Source organism: Suricata suricatta, chromosome 2 (assembly GCF_006229205.1).
Source record: "Suricata suricatta isolate VVHF042 chromosome 2, meerkat_22Aug2017_6uvM2_HiC, whole genome shotgun sequence".
NCBI classification, from domain to species: Eukaryota; Metazoa; Chordata; class Mammalia; order Carnivora; family Herpestidae; genus Suricata; species Suricata suricatta.
This window is the reverse complement of record NC_043701.1, coordinates 93534280-93552303: the sequence shown is the minus strand read 5'-3', so window position 1 is coordinate 93552303 and position 18024 is coordinate 93534280. Positions and strand designations below refer to the sequence as shown.

The following is an 18024-nucleotide window of genomic DNA, read 5'->3' as shown; positions in this document are numbered from 1 at the left end:
AAAAACTTCTGAAAATAAAAAGGAATTAGGGCAAAAGAGTTTTTGCATTTGTTTTCCTTTTAAGAACCGGAAAAATCATGATCATAGCCTTCTGTGAGGATAACAGTATAATATAACAATATGTCATTATAATAATAGTAATTATTATAGGAAATTAAAAAATACTAAGTGCGTAGTGATGACCAAGATCTGATAATAAATGACACTGGGGGAAAAAACTATGTCAACAAATGTCCCATGGCAAAGATCACATCTGTCATTATATTTACATCTTACCACAGTAGATTTCATTCAGTCAAGGGTGGTTCTAATATTCTTGGTATCTTTTGGTACATGCATATATTTATTCAATTAGATAAATGAAATTTCAAAAATGTTAAGAGTAGCAATGTACATTTTATAAATATTACTCAAATGTCTGGGTGTTTAGGTAGATACTAATTAGGTCATATTATTCTTACTCTCATTGTAAATTTTCATCCTTCAATAATTCCAATTCTCCATGACTCTAAACTATAACAAGGACACCAGCAATTAAATTTGTCAGATCACTCAAAGGTAGGTAACTGAATCAAAACCTCAACCAAAGAAATTAAATTATGTAACATGTGCATAGCAGCTTCATGTGGAAAAAAGACCTAATCAAATGACCAGACTTCATTTTACAAGTTTGTATGTGTGTGTATGAACGTTTTTGAAATATAAAATTACAAAGGTGTAAAAAACCTATGTTTTTTAAGTGTGTATGATATGTGTGATTTGGACATTGGTATCAAAAAGCAAAACAATGTTTTTTGCAGAGACTGAAACAAGGAGGAAAGTCAACATATGCATTAGACATAAACCAGCAGGTATAAAATTTAATACTTTAAATATAATAAACAAACACAAATAAGTTGAAATACATTTTTCATTATAAGTTATTTGTGCTATATTTTAAATATCGAAGTGAAAATATAACAGAATAAAATGTAAGTAAATGCAAAATGTGAGCCTGGAATTTAAGAAGCATTCTTTGATATCTACATTATTCTTAAAATATCATTAGAACTTTGACTAAAAGTCTAAAGTAGGTGTCACGGATTGAGCAAAGCTCAGCAAGGCTTAGAGGGGAGAGACATAGATAGAGTCTGAGGGCAGATGTGCAATTTTTAATCAGTATAAGCAAAACCACATACAAGTAATGAAATATGGACAGCCCAGAGCCAAGTACCAAATGGAAAGGGTAGAAATAGGCATATCCAATTACCATAGAGCAGGCAGTTAAAACTACAAACTAGAAATTGAAATATTAGCCGTCAGAAAAGCAGATGCCAAAATAAAAACCTAGAAGGAAGCAGACACTGTGGTGGAACACCACAGGCAGGCCAACTAGGCGACAAGTCCTAGTTCCTGAGCAAACAGTCTGAGTAATAGGTAGGTTCACTTTTTACCTTCAGTCTAAACTGTCTAATTTAATAGTGTGCAGAAAAGTTGAAACACTTGGTATGAAAGATGATGAGAAGGTCAAGAACAAGGCAGTTTTCCATAAGAGTAAACATGTAACTGCCAAGGTTTCTTCCTTTTTCTGATGTTTAAATATCCATTCACAGTGCCCAGCGTCCATCCAGGACAGTGGACATCCTGAGAGAATATTGGTAACATATTTGTTATTTAGTTTAAGTTGAAGAATTAAGAGAAATAAGTTAATGTGCCTTTGTCTAATGTCTAATTGTCTAACTGTCTAATTAGTGACATTTATCCATTATGAGAATGAGAACATTTGAACCAGCAGAAAACTTCAATGTACTCTCAAATATATACTTGTTTTGAAGATCCACACCTGATTAGAGAGAAAAAGGATATACAAAACTTCAGTCCTGCAAAAGTAATAATAAATCACTGAACAAACAAACAAAAACATTTTTCTTTAAACCACTGAAGAGCTTTGGACAGAAAGAGATTTTAAAAGATATTAAATCCCAGAGAAACAAGCCCTTTCTAGACTCTACTGATTTTTAAACACAATGCCTAGTATATAATCAAATATCACAAGACATGCAAAGAAGCAATAAAAAGTAAAAAATATGGTAACTAAAACATACCCAAAAGTGACTCAGATATTAAAATGACCAAATAAAGATTTTAAAATAATTATAATAGACATGTTAAAGAATCTATAGGAAAAGATGAGGATGAGAAATATAATGTTAAAGAGGAAAATTTCAAAAGAGATCTGGAAACTGTAAAAAAGAACTAAAAGGGAATCTTAAAAGTAAATAATACACTGTGTGAAATGAAAAATTATCATAATGGGATTAATGGCAGCTTGGATATAACAAATGACAAAAATGACAAACTTAACAGGTCAAGAGAAAGTATCCAAGTAGGAATAAGGAGAAGAGAAAAAGACTGAAAAAAATCAATAGACCCTCTAAGTCTAATGTTAAGTATGAAATGATAAAGATGTAATTGTGTAGCAGGATTCCTGCCCAGAGAGTGACAACACCAAGGCTTTTTAATTTCCAGGAAGTAACTTTATTCATGTGGGCACCGCTCAGTTGGGTTCATACCTGAAGAACTGAGCACGAAACATCACGTGGCATAGTCTTTTATATGTTTTCTATTTCTTTGTCACCCATATACGGTAACGCACACAAACATGTAGCCTGATGAAGTGGTCTCAGTTTACAAGGTCATGAGGGGTGCTATCATGTAAGTGCATAGCCATGTTACCTTGAAGCTTTTTATTTTTCCCTTTTGTCTCTTTCCCTCTTTTTTCCCCCCCTCTCCTTAGGGAGGGGACCCTACCACAATTGGACTCTAGCAATCAGATGATATAGAGAAGGGAATAAATAAAATATTTTAAGAAATATTACCTAAAAACTCTCTAAATTCTATCAAAAACAGCAAGCCACTTTACATAATAAACTCAATGAACTCAAGCAGGATATAAAGAGAGAAAACCATACCTAATCACAAAACTACTAAAAAAGAGATAAAGAGAGAAAAAAGATGCATTAAATCATTAAATAAAGAAGTCAATTATAAGAGTAATAGCTGATTTCTCATCATTAATAAAAAGTGTAAAAAATGACACTGGAAGGATACCTTTATACTATAAAATAATAATCAAAATAAAATTCTATATCAAATGAAAATATCATTCAAGGATTTAAGGAAAAGAAAAACATTTTCTTACAAACAAAAGCTGAATTTGAACTTCAATACAAGGAATGCTGAAGGAAATTCTTTAGACTGAAAGGAAATGATACCAGATGGAAGTCTGGATCTGCCCACATGAATACAGAGCACCAGAAAGATTAAATATGCAGGTAAATATAAAAGATATTTTATAAACTATCTTTATATTGTATATGTATACACACATTCATTCATTCTCTCCCTTTCTGTGACACACACACACACACACACACACACAAGTACATACCAACATACCTTTTAAAAAATTTCAATTACTGAAACAACAGCAATGGTAATTTGTTGTGGAGATCTATAATACGTGTGAAAGTAAAATACCTGATACACAGGAGGAGATAAAGAGAATTACACTGTTACAAGTTTCAATTAATGTAACATGATTCAATAACACAAAGCTTATTTTTCTGACTCTAGTAGAATCCAATTTCCCATCAATTGACAGATATCTTCAAAAATCCCCAAGTAGAAATTAATACTCTTAGAAAGTATATCAGGGGCACCTGGTTAGCTCAGTCAGTTGAGCATCCAACTCCTGGTTCCAATTTAAGTCATGATGTCACAATTTCATGGGTGTGAGCCTGCATTGGGCTCTGTGCTGCTTGAGATTCTCTCTTCCTCTCTCTCTGCCCCTCTCCTGTTCACACTGCCTCTCTTTCTCAAAAATAAATAAATAAACTTTTTTTAAAAAAAGAAGAAAGTACATTTCAGGTGCTCTCCTGAAAAAAAAAAAAAAGGTCTTAACAGATGAATTACTGACAATGAATCAATAATCAGAAGCCTCCCAACAAACAAAAGTCCAAAACCAGAGGGCTTCACAGATGAATTCTACCAACCTTTTAAATAAGAGTGATTACTTATTCTTCTCAAACTATCCCAAAAATAGAAAAGAAAGAAAAACTTCCAAATTCATTCTATGGGCCCTGTATTACACAGATAGCAAAACCAAGCAAATACATTAAAAAACAAGAAAATTACAGGCCCATACCTCTGATGAACACTGATGTAAAATCCCTCAAAAAAAACCATTAAGAAGCCTATTAAATAATACATTAAAAAGCCATTCACCATGATCATCAAGTAGAATTTATTCCAGGGATGCAAGAGTGGTTCAGTATTTGCACATCAATCAACATGATACATCAACTTAAAAAGAGAAAGGATAAAATCTTATGATCATTTCAAGAGATGCATAAAAAGCAGTGGACAAAATATGAAATATATTCATGATAAAAACTCTCAAAAGAGTTGGTTAAAAGGAACATACTACAACATAATGAAGGTTATATATGTAAAACCTACAACTAACATTATACTCATTGGTGAAAAACAGAGCTTTTCCTCTAAGATTAGGAACAAGAATGTGCACTCTAATAACTTTTATTCAACACAGTGCTGAAATTCCTAGCCAAAGAAATCATCCAAGAAAAAGAAGTAAAAGGTATCCAAATTGGTAGAGAAGAAATAAAACCTTTACTCTTTTTAGATGACATGACATACTGTATTTAAAAAAAACAAAACCTCATGACTCCACCAAAAAATTTTTAGAACTGATAAATGAATTCAGTAAAGTTGAAGAACATAAAATCAATATACAGAAGTCTGTTGCATTTATATATACTAATAATGAAGTAGAAAGCAATTAGTGGAAAAAACCCCATTTACAACTGCACCAAAAAGAATAATACCTAGCAATAAACCTAACCAAGCAGGAAAACACTTGTACTCTGAAAGCTATAAAATGTTGAGGAAAGAAATTGAAGAGGACACAAATGGAAAGATACTTTATGATCATGAAATATAAGAATTAATATTGTTAAAATATCCATTCTACCCAAAACAATCTACATATTCAGTGTAATCCTTGTCAAAATACTAACAGTGTTTTTCACAGAAATAGAACAAATAATACTAAAATTTGTAAGGAACCAGAAAAGACTCTAATTAGCCAATGTGAACTTGAGAAACAACAATGCTAGAGATGTCCCAAAGCGGATTTCAAGATATACTACAAAGCTATAGTAATCAAAAAAGTATGGCACAAAAGGAGACATATACATCAAAAGAACAGAAAAGAGATCCCAGAAATAAACTCATGCTTATATGATCAATTAATCTGCAAAGGAGGCAAGAATATACAACGTGAGAGTTTCTTCATTAAATGGTGCTGGGAAAACTGGACAACTGATACAAACAAGAATGAAACTGGACCACTTTCTTATACCATGCACAAAAATGAACTCAAATGGATTGAAGACCTAAATATGAGACCTGAAATCATAAAACTCCTAGAAGATAACATAGGCAGTGATTTCTTTGACATCAGCCTTACCAACATTATTCTAAGATATGACTCCTCAAACAATGGAAACAAAAAGCAAAAATAAACTATTGAGACTACACCAAAGTAAAAGATCTTTTGCACAGCAAAGGAAACCATCAACATAATTACAAGGCAACCTACTGAGTGGAAGAAGGTATTTGCAAATGATATATCTGATAAGGGGTTAATATCCAAAATATATAAAGAACTTATACAACTCAATACCCAAAAAACAAATAATCAAATTAAAAACGAGCAGGAGACCTGATTAGACATTTTTCCAAAGAAGACATATGGCCAACAGACACATTAAAAGATGCTCAACATCACAAATCATCAGGGAAAATCAAAACCACAATGAGATATCACCTTACACCTGTCAGAACGGCTAGAATCAAAAAGAAACAACAAATGTTAGTGAAGATGTTGAGGAAGAGGAACTCTTGTGCTTTGCTGGTAGGAATGTTAATCGGTACAGTCACTGTGGAAATCAGTATGGAGGTTCCTCAAAATATTAAAATATAAATGTCCTATGACCTAGTAATTCCACTACTGGGTATTTACACAAAGAAAACAAAAACATTAATTCAAAAAGATAGGTTCACCTCCATGACAACTGCAGCATTATTTACAATAGCCAAGATATGGAAGCAACCCAAATGTCCAAACAGACATCCATCTATCTATCTATCTATCTATCTATCTATCTATCTATCTATCTATCCACACACACACACATATACATACACACGTGGAATATTACTCAGCCATTAAAATGAATGAGATCTTGCCATTTGTGAGAACATGGATGGCTATAGAGGTATCATGCTAAGTGAAATAAGTCAGAGAAAGACAAATACCATATGACTTTACTTACATGTGGAATCTTAAAAACAAAACAAAGAAAGCAGCCAACAAACAAAGAATGAGATTTTTAAATACAGAGAACCCCAGAGGGGAGGTAGGTTAGCGTGTGTGTGAAATAGATAAAGGGGAATATGCGGTACAAACTTTCAGTTATAAAAAAGTAATGGAGATGGAAATAAGGTTATAATAATGGGGTTCAGTGAGAGTAGATGAATACACTTATCTTAGTGAGCCCTGAATAATGTATAGAATTGTTGAATTGGGGCAATGTACATCTGTAACTAATTATAACACTGTATATTAATTATAGTTCAATCAAAAAATGAAAAAATCAGTAATTCTATGGGGAAATGGACTTATTAATTAGCTTGATTTGTTGTACACATTTTATTAAGTATATGGATATCAAGTCCTCATGTTCTTAAATATAAACAATTTTTATTAAAAATAATAAGGAAAGAAATTTATAGCACTAAGTGTCCATATTGAAAAAAAAGATCAAAGCTTGTGAAAATAAGTAAAGAAAATGTCATTGAAAATGGAGTTGGGAAGCCCTGAAGGGGGCGCTCTCACACTCCCACCAGCCCTAAGAAGCAGACCTCACATTCCTAAAAGCAGCTTATTTTACATACCCCAGCGGGAGGAAGGAAGGATTTTTCCTTACCTCACAACAGCCCAGTCAATGAGAACTCAGTGAAAAGCCCCTCCCAGCTTCCCCCTTTCTCTTATGAAAGCAAGCCTCTTCTGTTCTCTGGATTTGTTCCTACTTCACCGGTTTAATTGTCTCATATTACAATTCCGCTGCTATTCCTGAAGAAATGAATTTTGTTGATAAAATAACTGGCTCTTTTGTTTTTTAAGGTCAATACTCTCAAGACAATGATCTCAGCTCCTCCTTTAAAAAACTGAAATAAACAAAAATAAAGAGAAAATGAAACCCAATGTAAAGAGAAAAGAGAAAAATGATGGAATCAATGAAATAGAAAACAAAATGAAGAAAGAAAGAATATTAATTACACCAAAGGTTGGTTCCTTGAGACAAAAAAAAAAAAAAAAATTGATAAGCTTCCAGCTAGGATGATCAGGAAAGAAAGAAAGAAGAAACAAATTACCAGTCTCAGGAACAAAAGAGGTGACAGCAGTATAGATTATACAGATAAAATACACAATTAGGTTAGAGAATAGTTTGTCCTTCTCTCATAAAATGACATAAACACTAAAACTATAATCAGTTATTTCTCTCCTAGGCCTTTATCTATGAGAAATAAAAACATACATCTAAAATAGACTTGGAAAAATATCTTCATAGCAGCTTTATTCATAGTCCAAAACGGAAATGAATCAACAAATTGCATAATATTCATAAAATAAAATTCTATTCAGCAGTAAAAGTTAACAAGCTAAACAATATATGGAATAGTACGGATTTACCTCAAAAACATAAAGTGAAATGTACCCCACAGAAAAGTCTACACACAGTATACTGCCTTACATATAAAGCTCATAGTAGGAATAATCAGGTAGCTATGAGAATAATCTGATCAGTGTTTGACTGTATTGGAAAGCAACTATCAAGGAATGAAGAAACTTTCTGATTTAAATATTTTATAATGTGTGGTGGTAGCAAGGGATAGAAATTTGTACAACTAAATCATACGATTTATTTAAAAAAAATCAATGATTACCTAACAGCTCACAATCATATGTGGTGAGAATATTAAAGAAGGAATCCATTTTAAATTTTTACTGTTTGTGGTAAGCAGAAGTCCCCCCAAAACATCCATGTCCTAATTCCCAGAATCTTTGAATGTGACATTAAATGACAAAGGAAAATGTAGAAATGATTACGATTAAAGACTATGATGGAAAGGGCACCCAGCCCTGTATAGGTGGTCCAGTCAAATCATACACATTCTTAAAAGGTGAGAACCTGTCTCAGTTGTGGTCAGAGAGAGATGCAGTGACAGAAAAATGACAGCTTGAGAAGGGCTCTATGTGTTCTTGCTGGCTCTGAGATGTCCAGGCCATGTGAAAAGAACAGAGAGGCCTCTAGGGGCGAAGGGTAGCTCCTAGCTGACAGCTAACCGAAAAAGAGAGACCTCAGTCCAACAACCCCAAGGAAACGAATTCTGCCAACATCTGATTATGCAAGGTAACTGGACAGATCTCACTAGGCTAAAATGAAGGTGTCAGCAGGGCTGCAGTGTGACCTGTATACTTCTTCTGACCTCAAGGGCTGAAAATAATAAATTTTTGTTGACTTGAGCTACTAAATCTGTGGTAATTTGTTACAGTAGTAATAGAAACTAACACCCTGCTGTAATAAATGGGCTAAATTTTAAAAAGGAAACAGCATTATTTTTCACCCAGTTCTAACCTTTCTTTAGTCTTTATTTGATATAGTCCACAGTGTCTCAGCTACAGAAATGGTTTCAGCTTTAGATATTAGAAAGTCCAGCTCTTATTAAATGCTAGTGTCACATCAAATTTAAAGCTCTCCTCCACTGCCCTGCTGACCCAAAGGATAGGGGACCAGTAGCGGGCAAATGTGGTGTGTCCAGCTGTGCGTGCTGAAGGAGGAGGCACCACTACCTTCACACCTAGTTTGTGGCTCCTCCAGCTCTGGAGAGTGGGAGAATAAAAGGATAAAGGCTTTGAATTAGCAGAGCAGTTTGGAGATTTCTTTTGGTTCTTTGAAGGCCCTCTGTCCTGGCAGGAATCCTAATGCTTGCCCCTATTTCAATGGGAACATTCACAGGTTCCTCAGAGTTACTATCAGTGAGCTCCAGTCTGCAAGGTTCATGGTTGCAGGCAATGAACTTGCTGGCTGACCTTGCAAGCCTCATCAGCCCCTTTTCACATCTAATTCCAACCTACTGGGCAATATAGGGAGGGAGGGAGGAGACTTCCGCTAAGATACAGCTTTCATCCAAAGTGTCTACTGCCCCACAAACGGAAACAAAACAAAACAAATCTTGTCCCACCAACAGTGCCAAGTTTCACTGTAGCTGCTCACCCCTCTCTCTTCAACCTGCCCACATGGCAGTTTCAGCCAGCTTTCCACTTTGCATTCTCCAGGAGACAAATTTAGGCGTTCTTCTATCTTTACCCAGCTCCCAAACTCCTGATACCCATGCCAGGCCCTCTTGTGAACTTCATGGCCTTCCCCATAGTAGTGTAGAACGATCATACAAATTTCTGCAATTCAACATGCACCAACTATAGACTGAAAAGCCACGCCTCCCACTTGCAGACATAAGTGATTTCCTTAGACTTCTTTCTCACCTCTTACACATTTGACATTTGAACATTTAATAGTACACATTTGAACAGTATAATGTGTCATTAGTGACATTATTTTTTTAAAGCTAAAATATGGAACTATAATAGCTTATAAAGTTAGGACAGGATACTTGCCTTTAAGACATTCTAAAATACTTGTGTTGATAGTGAGAAGAGAGTGATTAAGTTTAGGTTTTATTATACAGGTTAAATTTTAAAAGAAAACTCATAGAATATGTATACATTTTTAAAAATTAGAGCTAATATGGAATGAGAAAAAAAACTTTCAATTTAAAACAAAGCAAGGCGTAAGTGAAGATAAGGGGACACACAAGTAATAGGAAAAACCCAAAATACACTGATAGAAATACATTTACGTATGCTACTAATCATGTTAAATAAAAATGAGTTGAGTTCTCCAGCTAAAATATAGTCAGATTAGAAAACAAAATCCAGCCAAGAGCTATTTATAGGAAACAGACCTAGTATATATAACCAAGAGAAAGTTTACAAGTTAAGAGATAGTAATGATGAAGAAAGCAAATGCTAGGTAGAAAAAAAGCTAGTAATGCAATATTAACACCATACAAGTATAACTGAGAGAATATCTTCTTTGAGATAATTATTAAACATCAACAAAAGATTTAAGAAGGATATAACAGGATTAACTTCTCTATATCTATTTAAAGGCAATTATAAGGTGACAGACACCATACCAACAAGACAGGCAAACATTTAAAAATCTGAAAATGTCAAATGTAGACAAGAGTGAGAGCCCACGGGGGGTCTGAAACTGCCACAGTGACTTTGGTGTATGTTTTCTATGTTTGTCTTTTTTTGTTCCTCAATTCCTCTATTACTGCCTTCTTCAATAGATATTCTATATTGCACTATTTTAATTTCCTTGTCATTTCTTTCATGTATATTCCTTTATATTCTTTAATATATTTTTGAGTTGTTTTCTTCTTGGTTGCTCAGTGGATTATAATTAACATTTAACAACCTAGTTCAGACATGAACTAAATTTCAATACTATCAAAAACTTTGTTTTGTGGTTATTAGTTTCATGTCTCATGCTTTCCTTTGGGCTGATATTATCATACAAATTACATCTTTATATGCTCTGTGCCCACCAACACAGATCCACAATTATTGTACTATGCAGTTGTCTTTTAAATCTGAGAGAAAAAGAGAGTTACAAACAAAAAATACAAATATACTATAATATATATTTATTTACATATATACTTTTACTGGTGTTCTTTATTCATGTAGATTCATATGTTCCTTGCATGCCTCAAAATTTTATGTTGAAAACTGGACATTTTAAACAATGTAATATGGCATTTCTGGAAATCAAATTTTCATCCCTCCCCAGGGCTTGTCACTGTTTTTTAGACTTATTTTCTTTATTGAATTAAAACTATACTGTGTATAAAATAACAATGTATACACAGATCATATGTCACTATTGTTTTGTTTACTGTCTTTTCTGAGTTAATTCTATAAAATCTGTATTCTAGGTTGAGTGGAGTACTTTCGTCTCTGCTTTTGTAATTTAGTAGTCAGTAAATGAATGGGCAAAAATTTTCTTAAATGCCTGCAAACGAATGGTCCCCAGCCTTTTTCAAGCTGGTTGTGTATATGTGTGTGTTTGTGTGTTGAATACATTTTCAATATTCAGCCAGGCAGTTGACAATTTCACCTTGGCCTTCACTTCCTGTTTCAGCAAAGTCTGAAAAGCCAGCTTGAGATGAGAGCTTGGGGCCTTGTCAGATCTTTCCCAAGTGTGAACATAGCCCTCTCATGCATGTGGTCTTCTGGACTCATGGCATTTGATGGCACATCTCATTCCCCAGTTTTTCGCTTGAAGCTTTTGGTTAGTCTACTGTTTTCTCCACTGTTATCTGCCACATCAGGTAGCCATGAAGTTAACCAATTGCTTTTAATTTTTCAACAACTATTTCCAGGGGAAAGGCTTTTCATGTTAGTTGAACTCCAAGAGTAATCAAATAAAGACGGTCTTGCAAGTAAGGTCTGGTACTGAAGCACCAGACAGGCCCAACAATGACAAATCTCAAGGAATGAGACTCTGAGGAAGCCCCCATTCTGGCCCTCTGGAGACTGCCAAGTGACTGGTTTTCACGGAAAAATGCAGGCTGTTACTTGTTAAGGCTACTGTGGAGCTAGAAAGAGTAAGATGAGAATAGAGTGAATCAAACCCCCACAATGCCCACTGTTCTTACCAAGATTCAGCTGGTTTTGTTTTGAATACATGCTTCCTGAGTCGTTGCAAACTTTTGGTTCCTTTCCAGAGTTCTTCAAAAATTTATCCTGACAAATTCTGCCAGTTCTATCATTAATTTTATGGAGAAAAAAATTTTCAGAGGTTTAAACTGCCAATTTTTGCTGATGTCATTGTGGCAAATAACTCTGGAATTCAACTTTGCATTACTTACTAAAATTTCCTATGTGTCTAGCCTAGGAGCTGGCCATTTTACACTTTGTATGCCAGAGTGAAAGAGCAGGCATATTAAAGGCTATTCATAGTGGCATTATTCAAACGAGCAAAAACCTGGAAGTTAAAATGTCTAACAGAAGAATAAACAAATTATGAAATTACAAAGGAATACTTCTTTACAATGAAAATGAATGAATCACAGCTAAATAAATTCATATGGAGAAATCCTTATAACATGATTTTAAGTGGAGAGAAAAAATTTGAGGAATAATACATTTAATTATAACAAGTTATAAATAATTAAAATTATAATTAATACATTTAATTACTGAGAGAACATTAATAGAGTGAGCAAAGTATTATTTTTTAAGTTGGATGAAAGGCTCATAGGTGTATAGTTTATCATCATGGTTTGTAAGTTACTAATGTAATTTGTCTTTTGTATGTTTGAAATATTTTATAATAATTTATAATAATATAAAAAGAGTATGTAGACTATTTGGAAAAAGATGTCTTTAAACTATTTTTTTCTTTTTGTATTTGTGCTATTTCTTTAGGAAATCCCTTACAGAGTAGTTGAAAAAAAGAACAGAGGGTCATGAGATTTGTGGGTTTGCCATTTATCAGGTAGGTTTTTTTTTTTAATGACAAAAACTTCCAGAAAACTAAAGTAATTTTTATTTATTTTATTGTAAAGAAAGAGTGTGTGCAAGCTGGGGACAGTGGCAGAGGGAGGGAGGGAGGGAGGGGGAGGGGGAGAGGGAGAAAGAGACAGAGACAGAGAGAATCTTAAGCAAGCTCCATGCTCAGTGTGGAGCCCAACATGGGGCTCAATCCTATTACCCTGGGATCATGACCCAAGCCTAAATCAAGAGTCAGATGTTTAATTGACTGAGCCACCCAGGAGCCCCAATGATTTTTACTTTTTATGATGATAATATAGCACTATCAAAATAGCATCAAAACACATCCTCATAGTAAAAGCTTGATAAGTGTTAAACCATTTTTTTCCAGCTTTACTGAGGTATAACTGACAAAATTTGTATGTATTTAAGGTATGCATCAGGATATTTGTACCATTCTTGGAACCAGTACTGAAATATATATAACTTGACAAAAACCTCATATATATATATATATATATAAATATATATATATATACATATATATATTTCTAGACATAACTTCTAAATGTCCTATAGAATAATAAAACCATTTTGAAATAAGCATTCTTCCATTACAGTTTCCAATATACCTAACATTTCAATACAACTAATATTTTCAGAATATTTGTACTCCTTTGTACTAGGATCTGAGAAACGGACAATTTGGACATCTCTAGATTCCAGGAATTTCCACTTGTGTGGTTGTTTTAACACAAACATACACATACATACACACATATAATATATATACACATATACACATACATATAATATACATATACATATCTTGTTAAAAACCTGGAAAACTTGAAAGTCCCCATAATTTCCACTGCACTCCACTGAACATGCCCATTCTTTGTAAATACACCAATTTACTGCTATACTTTGCTGCACATGGTCTATTTCAGCATCAACATGAAAACCACTTCCTGTGCCTGGTTCATTCCCCTAACTCCTTCAGCCCATCAATACCCTCGGGAGAATAATGGACAGAACCTGTCAACAGTAAGGGGTATCACAATCAAGTTCAGCATCAAGCAAATACTCCAGGTAATCAAATTTGTCCTCATACAAACTTATCTCCTGGATCCCCATTCTCTTTGAGTTCAGTGACCTAGCTGTCTCCCACCTCTCAGTTCAGCACTCCATCCAGGCCCACTCTATTTGAAATAAAGCTCTTAATTATTCTCTGTTTTCCAAGCAAAATTAGTGCAGGCTCACAAAATAGAGCATTACAATGTGCCAATTTTGTTTCACTGAGTTATCAATTTACTAGTAGAACATATGAGAACTGCATGTAGATGTTGAAAACCAAAAAATTAAAACTAAAGCTTTTGTTTTATTTTTGCTTTTTTTGGTTTTTGGGTGTTTTTTGTTTTGTTTTGTTTTGTTTTTTATCAGAGGCTAACTTACCAGTGTTCTCAAATAGGCTTCTCTGTTTTCTTCATAGATGTGACTGAAGTTACTCCACAGTCAGGGTGCTAATGGCCCAGCCAGCAAGCGCCCCAGCCCTGTCATGCTGGAGGCTGGGGCAGGTAGACACTGAATCCCATTTCTGCTTAGCTAGAGGTCCCCAAACACGGTTCTCTACCTCAGTTATTCACTGTGGCTGCAAATCATTTGTAACTGCTAATTTTCCTACATGGCGTTCCCACAGGCCTCCCCAAATTATTAGCAACCAAGGGGTTCAGCTTCTTGACCTATTAGCACTAGCACCTTTGTTATAGTCTTGACTGTCTTGGTCTTTTACTTGGGGCTTAACAATCAGAAAGATAAATGAGCTGCAATATCGCAAATATTCATCAAAATAGGTTGAGATTAGTTTTAGAATATCTATTATTGGGCACGGCATAGTATGTATATTTGAGAATCAAATCTAATTTTCATTTGCAAATAGCACCGGTACAACATTCAGTATTATAAATTCCACCCTGATGATTTTACAGAACAAGAAACTGAAGCCCAGATAAGTTAAGTGATTTGCCACCAATAACACAACACTTAAATGTCAGACCTTAGACCAAGACTTCTTGATTTTCAGCCTGGCTCTTTTCCTCTAATCTTTTTTCCCTTCTATCTTTTTTTAAACTCTATCTTCTAATTTCTCAACCAAGGAGGAAGAAAGAATTTGTATGAATCTTTGTTCTTAATATAAATAGCCAATGTTGGTACAGGTGGTGGTCACCATGTTCATGCTATATGTTATTGACATTTTGTTTGTAATGGGCTATTTTAAATGACTACCTCCTAAAAAAGAGAATTAAGGTTCTGTTCACTCTTCATACATACACTGGCAATTCTGCATTTTGTAAGGCTACTAACAATCATGATTTTGAATGTAATATACAGGCATTCTACTTGAAAATTATTGCTTAAACTCCCACAGAATCAAAACAATTAGAAATTGTGCATGCTAACATAATCATTTTCTGTTATTAAATGGGTCCGTGCTAGCATTATCTTTTAAAAATTAAACTACTATTGCTTAGCTTTTGTATTTTTTAAATTATTTTGAAAGTAAGACCTTCAAATATTATTCTTTTAAAATGTCAATTTACTCCAATGTTACAAGTGACATACTCAAACAGGAAGAATTATTGTTAAAGTGCTACTGGGAGACAGCCAAAACCTCTCCATAAGGCTGATTCCTTTCCTCTTTGTAACAGCTCATTACCAAAGGTAAAGACTGAGTAGTATGCACCATGTTAATGGCCCCATAAATCCCCTGAGATAAGCAATCAATGTCTTGATTCTAATCATGTCAATTACACATAAGGCTTCTTAAGACTTCTTAAAGAGTTAAAGCAAAGACCTCTTGGAAGACAATACATAGTAAAGTGTACCTTCCTACGTTCCTTTTTTTTTTTTTTAAATCACAAGTGGAAAGTCAGTTGTAACTGAATAAAAATTCAATAGACAAAAAGAAAAATAATCCTAATTAGAGTTTAGATTAACAAAATTTGAGGTGTCTATATTGCTCACATCATATTTCTCCAATCCCTACAATTGCTTAAAATACCAAAACAAACACCACCCAGATATCCTTATGAAGTGTGTGAACTAGTGTATTAAAAATCCATGTTAGCACCAACAAAGTTTATAGGGGCAACTGCATTCAAGACGCACATGGCATACCTTTAAATAGCACTGTTAAAATACCAAATAAAATGTCAAAGTCTGTCAGGTCTCTGCCTTTTATAAATTGTTTAGACTGGGAAACATAGGGGTTTGGACATTGTTCTTTTCATGTGATGTAGAAAAGAAGAGACCGTAAAAAGAAAAGAACAATAAAGCGTAGATCATTTTTGAAGTTCTTTCATGGAAAAACATACTCTGGATCATTACCCTTCTAATCAACAATTTCCTACTTCCTCCCAATCCTTCCCGTCTGGTATTTACCTTTCTCCCCCTCCCCTCCCCTCTCTCTGGGTGGTATTCTGAGCTTATACATAGTATTCAGTAATCATATTTTAAAAATTTCTTCAAAGGAGAATCCCAGGAGGGCATGACAGACATGTATATACTGGGTATTTTTAACCTGGGCCATAGTTTTATTCACCATGTCTATGCTCTTAAAAACACACCAGAGTGCCCTGACCACAGTTTCCCCAAAGAGAGGAAGGCCTTGTGAGCAGATCAGCTACTACCTACCTACATACAGACTAGTTAGTAGTATCACACTAAGTGGCCATCTTCCTGCCCTCTTCTTCCCTCTGCCCCGTTCCTTTTATTACCACACCACGCTCCCCACAATTCCCAAACAACAACATCACTGTTTCAGCTTCTTCTCTGGATTTCCCACAGCTAATGCAACCCAGACCTCACCTTCAGCTCTCCTGAGGCCACTTTGGAAGCCAGCTCGATGACACAGCCAACAGCCATGCGTGCAGCACCGGACGAGTGCAGCTCATTCCAAATGGTGTCACTGTCCACCTGAGCAAACAGTCAGCACAGCCCAAAGAAAGAGAGAGGGAAAATGAGAAGGACAAGGGATAGATAAAATGGGGAGGGTGGGGGTGGGGGAAAGAAGAGGAGAGAGGAAGAGAGAGAAAAAGCAAATTGGTGAAGAAAGCCTGGCAGGGTAACAACCTATGTACAATAACATTAGTCTTCCATCCTGGCCAGCTGAAAAGACCTTCTGGACACGGCTTTGCTTATACTTCTTCCCCATACTGACTTCTCCAATGGAAACACATTCCTGCCATGCCTCACTGCCATTCCCTGTTTAGATTTCTCATTACAAACAGCATTACATAGGCCGGATCTGGCGTAGTTAGAGGCCTGCCAGAAACCAGGCCCCAGCAGTAGATAGAGTAAAAGCTAAGAGCACTTAGCTATACATAAAAATCGGATTTGCAAGTGCTAGAGGGGGGAAATTCAAATACCCTTCTGGCTGCAGGATTACAGGGAGTCAAAGACAATTATTAGGCAGGTAGCAGTAGCAGTCAGCCAATAGGAAGTAGCAACCACAGTTCAGGTTCTCCAACTAAATGGAAGGAGTGTGTGATCCTCACACTTACAACATTCACAATATCCAACTGCAAGGAGTGATTTAGTTTTGAAAACAGAAGCTTAAAATTTCTAACATTTATTACAGTTTGGCAGCTGGTCTTAATGCAGATTCGTATTATTAAAATTGGAGAGGCCATTACAATACATGGTTGCTTCTATAAGAAAACATTCTTATGAAATGAACTGATATTTTTGATTCACCTTTATCAAATAATGTTTATTCTTTTTCAGGCATCCAATAAGATAACATATAACAAGGACACGAAAAGTACAATAACAGTGGTTTCTATTGATATATGTTACACCTATTTATGTGTAAAATATTTCATAATATAAAAAAACAGAATCAAATGGTAGAGGTCTCTGAAGTTACAACACAAATTACTTCAAGCACTAGGAAATGTAATAAAAAATTTGTGACTGTGCCAATAGAAAGATTTTTTAAATTGGGTCAAAGAAGGGAAATCCCACACAAAATAAAGATATTCTGAAAAGAATTAAAGAGACCTAACAACATGGAACAAATACAATAAATAACAATTATACATATTCACAGTGCATTAAGCATTTTACATGGCTTTTCTCATGAGATCCTTACCAACTTACATTCTGTCAAGATCAATGAATAAATAAATAATAAATGACTACAATAAATACATACACAAAGAAATAGAAAATTAAGATATTTCAACAACAGCAGAGTGGTGAAGAGAGAA

The 18024-nt window shown here is 34.6% G+C and overlaps 1 protein-coding gene across 1 annotated transcript in view; it reads right to left on the bottom strand.

The window, feature by feature from the left end:
• HDAC9 (histone deacetylase 9) overlaps nucleotides 1–18024 on the bottom strand; it is a 912954-nt gene that overhangs the window by 203701 nt on the left and 691229 nt on the right. Inside the window, exon 19 of the mRNA XM_029929772.1 lies at nucleotides 16622–16729. Within this exon, the coding sequence (XP_029785632.1) occupies nucleotides 16622–16729 (108 nt within the window). The remainder of the gene's footprint in view (nucleotides 1–16621; nucleotides 16730–18024) is intronic.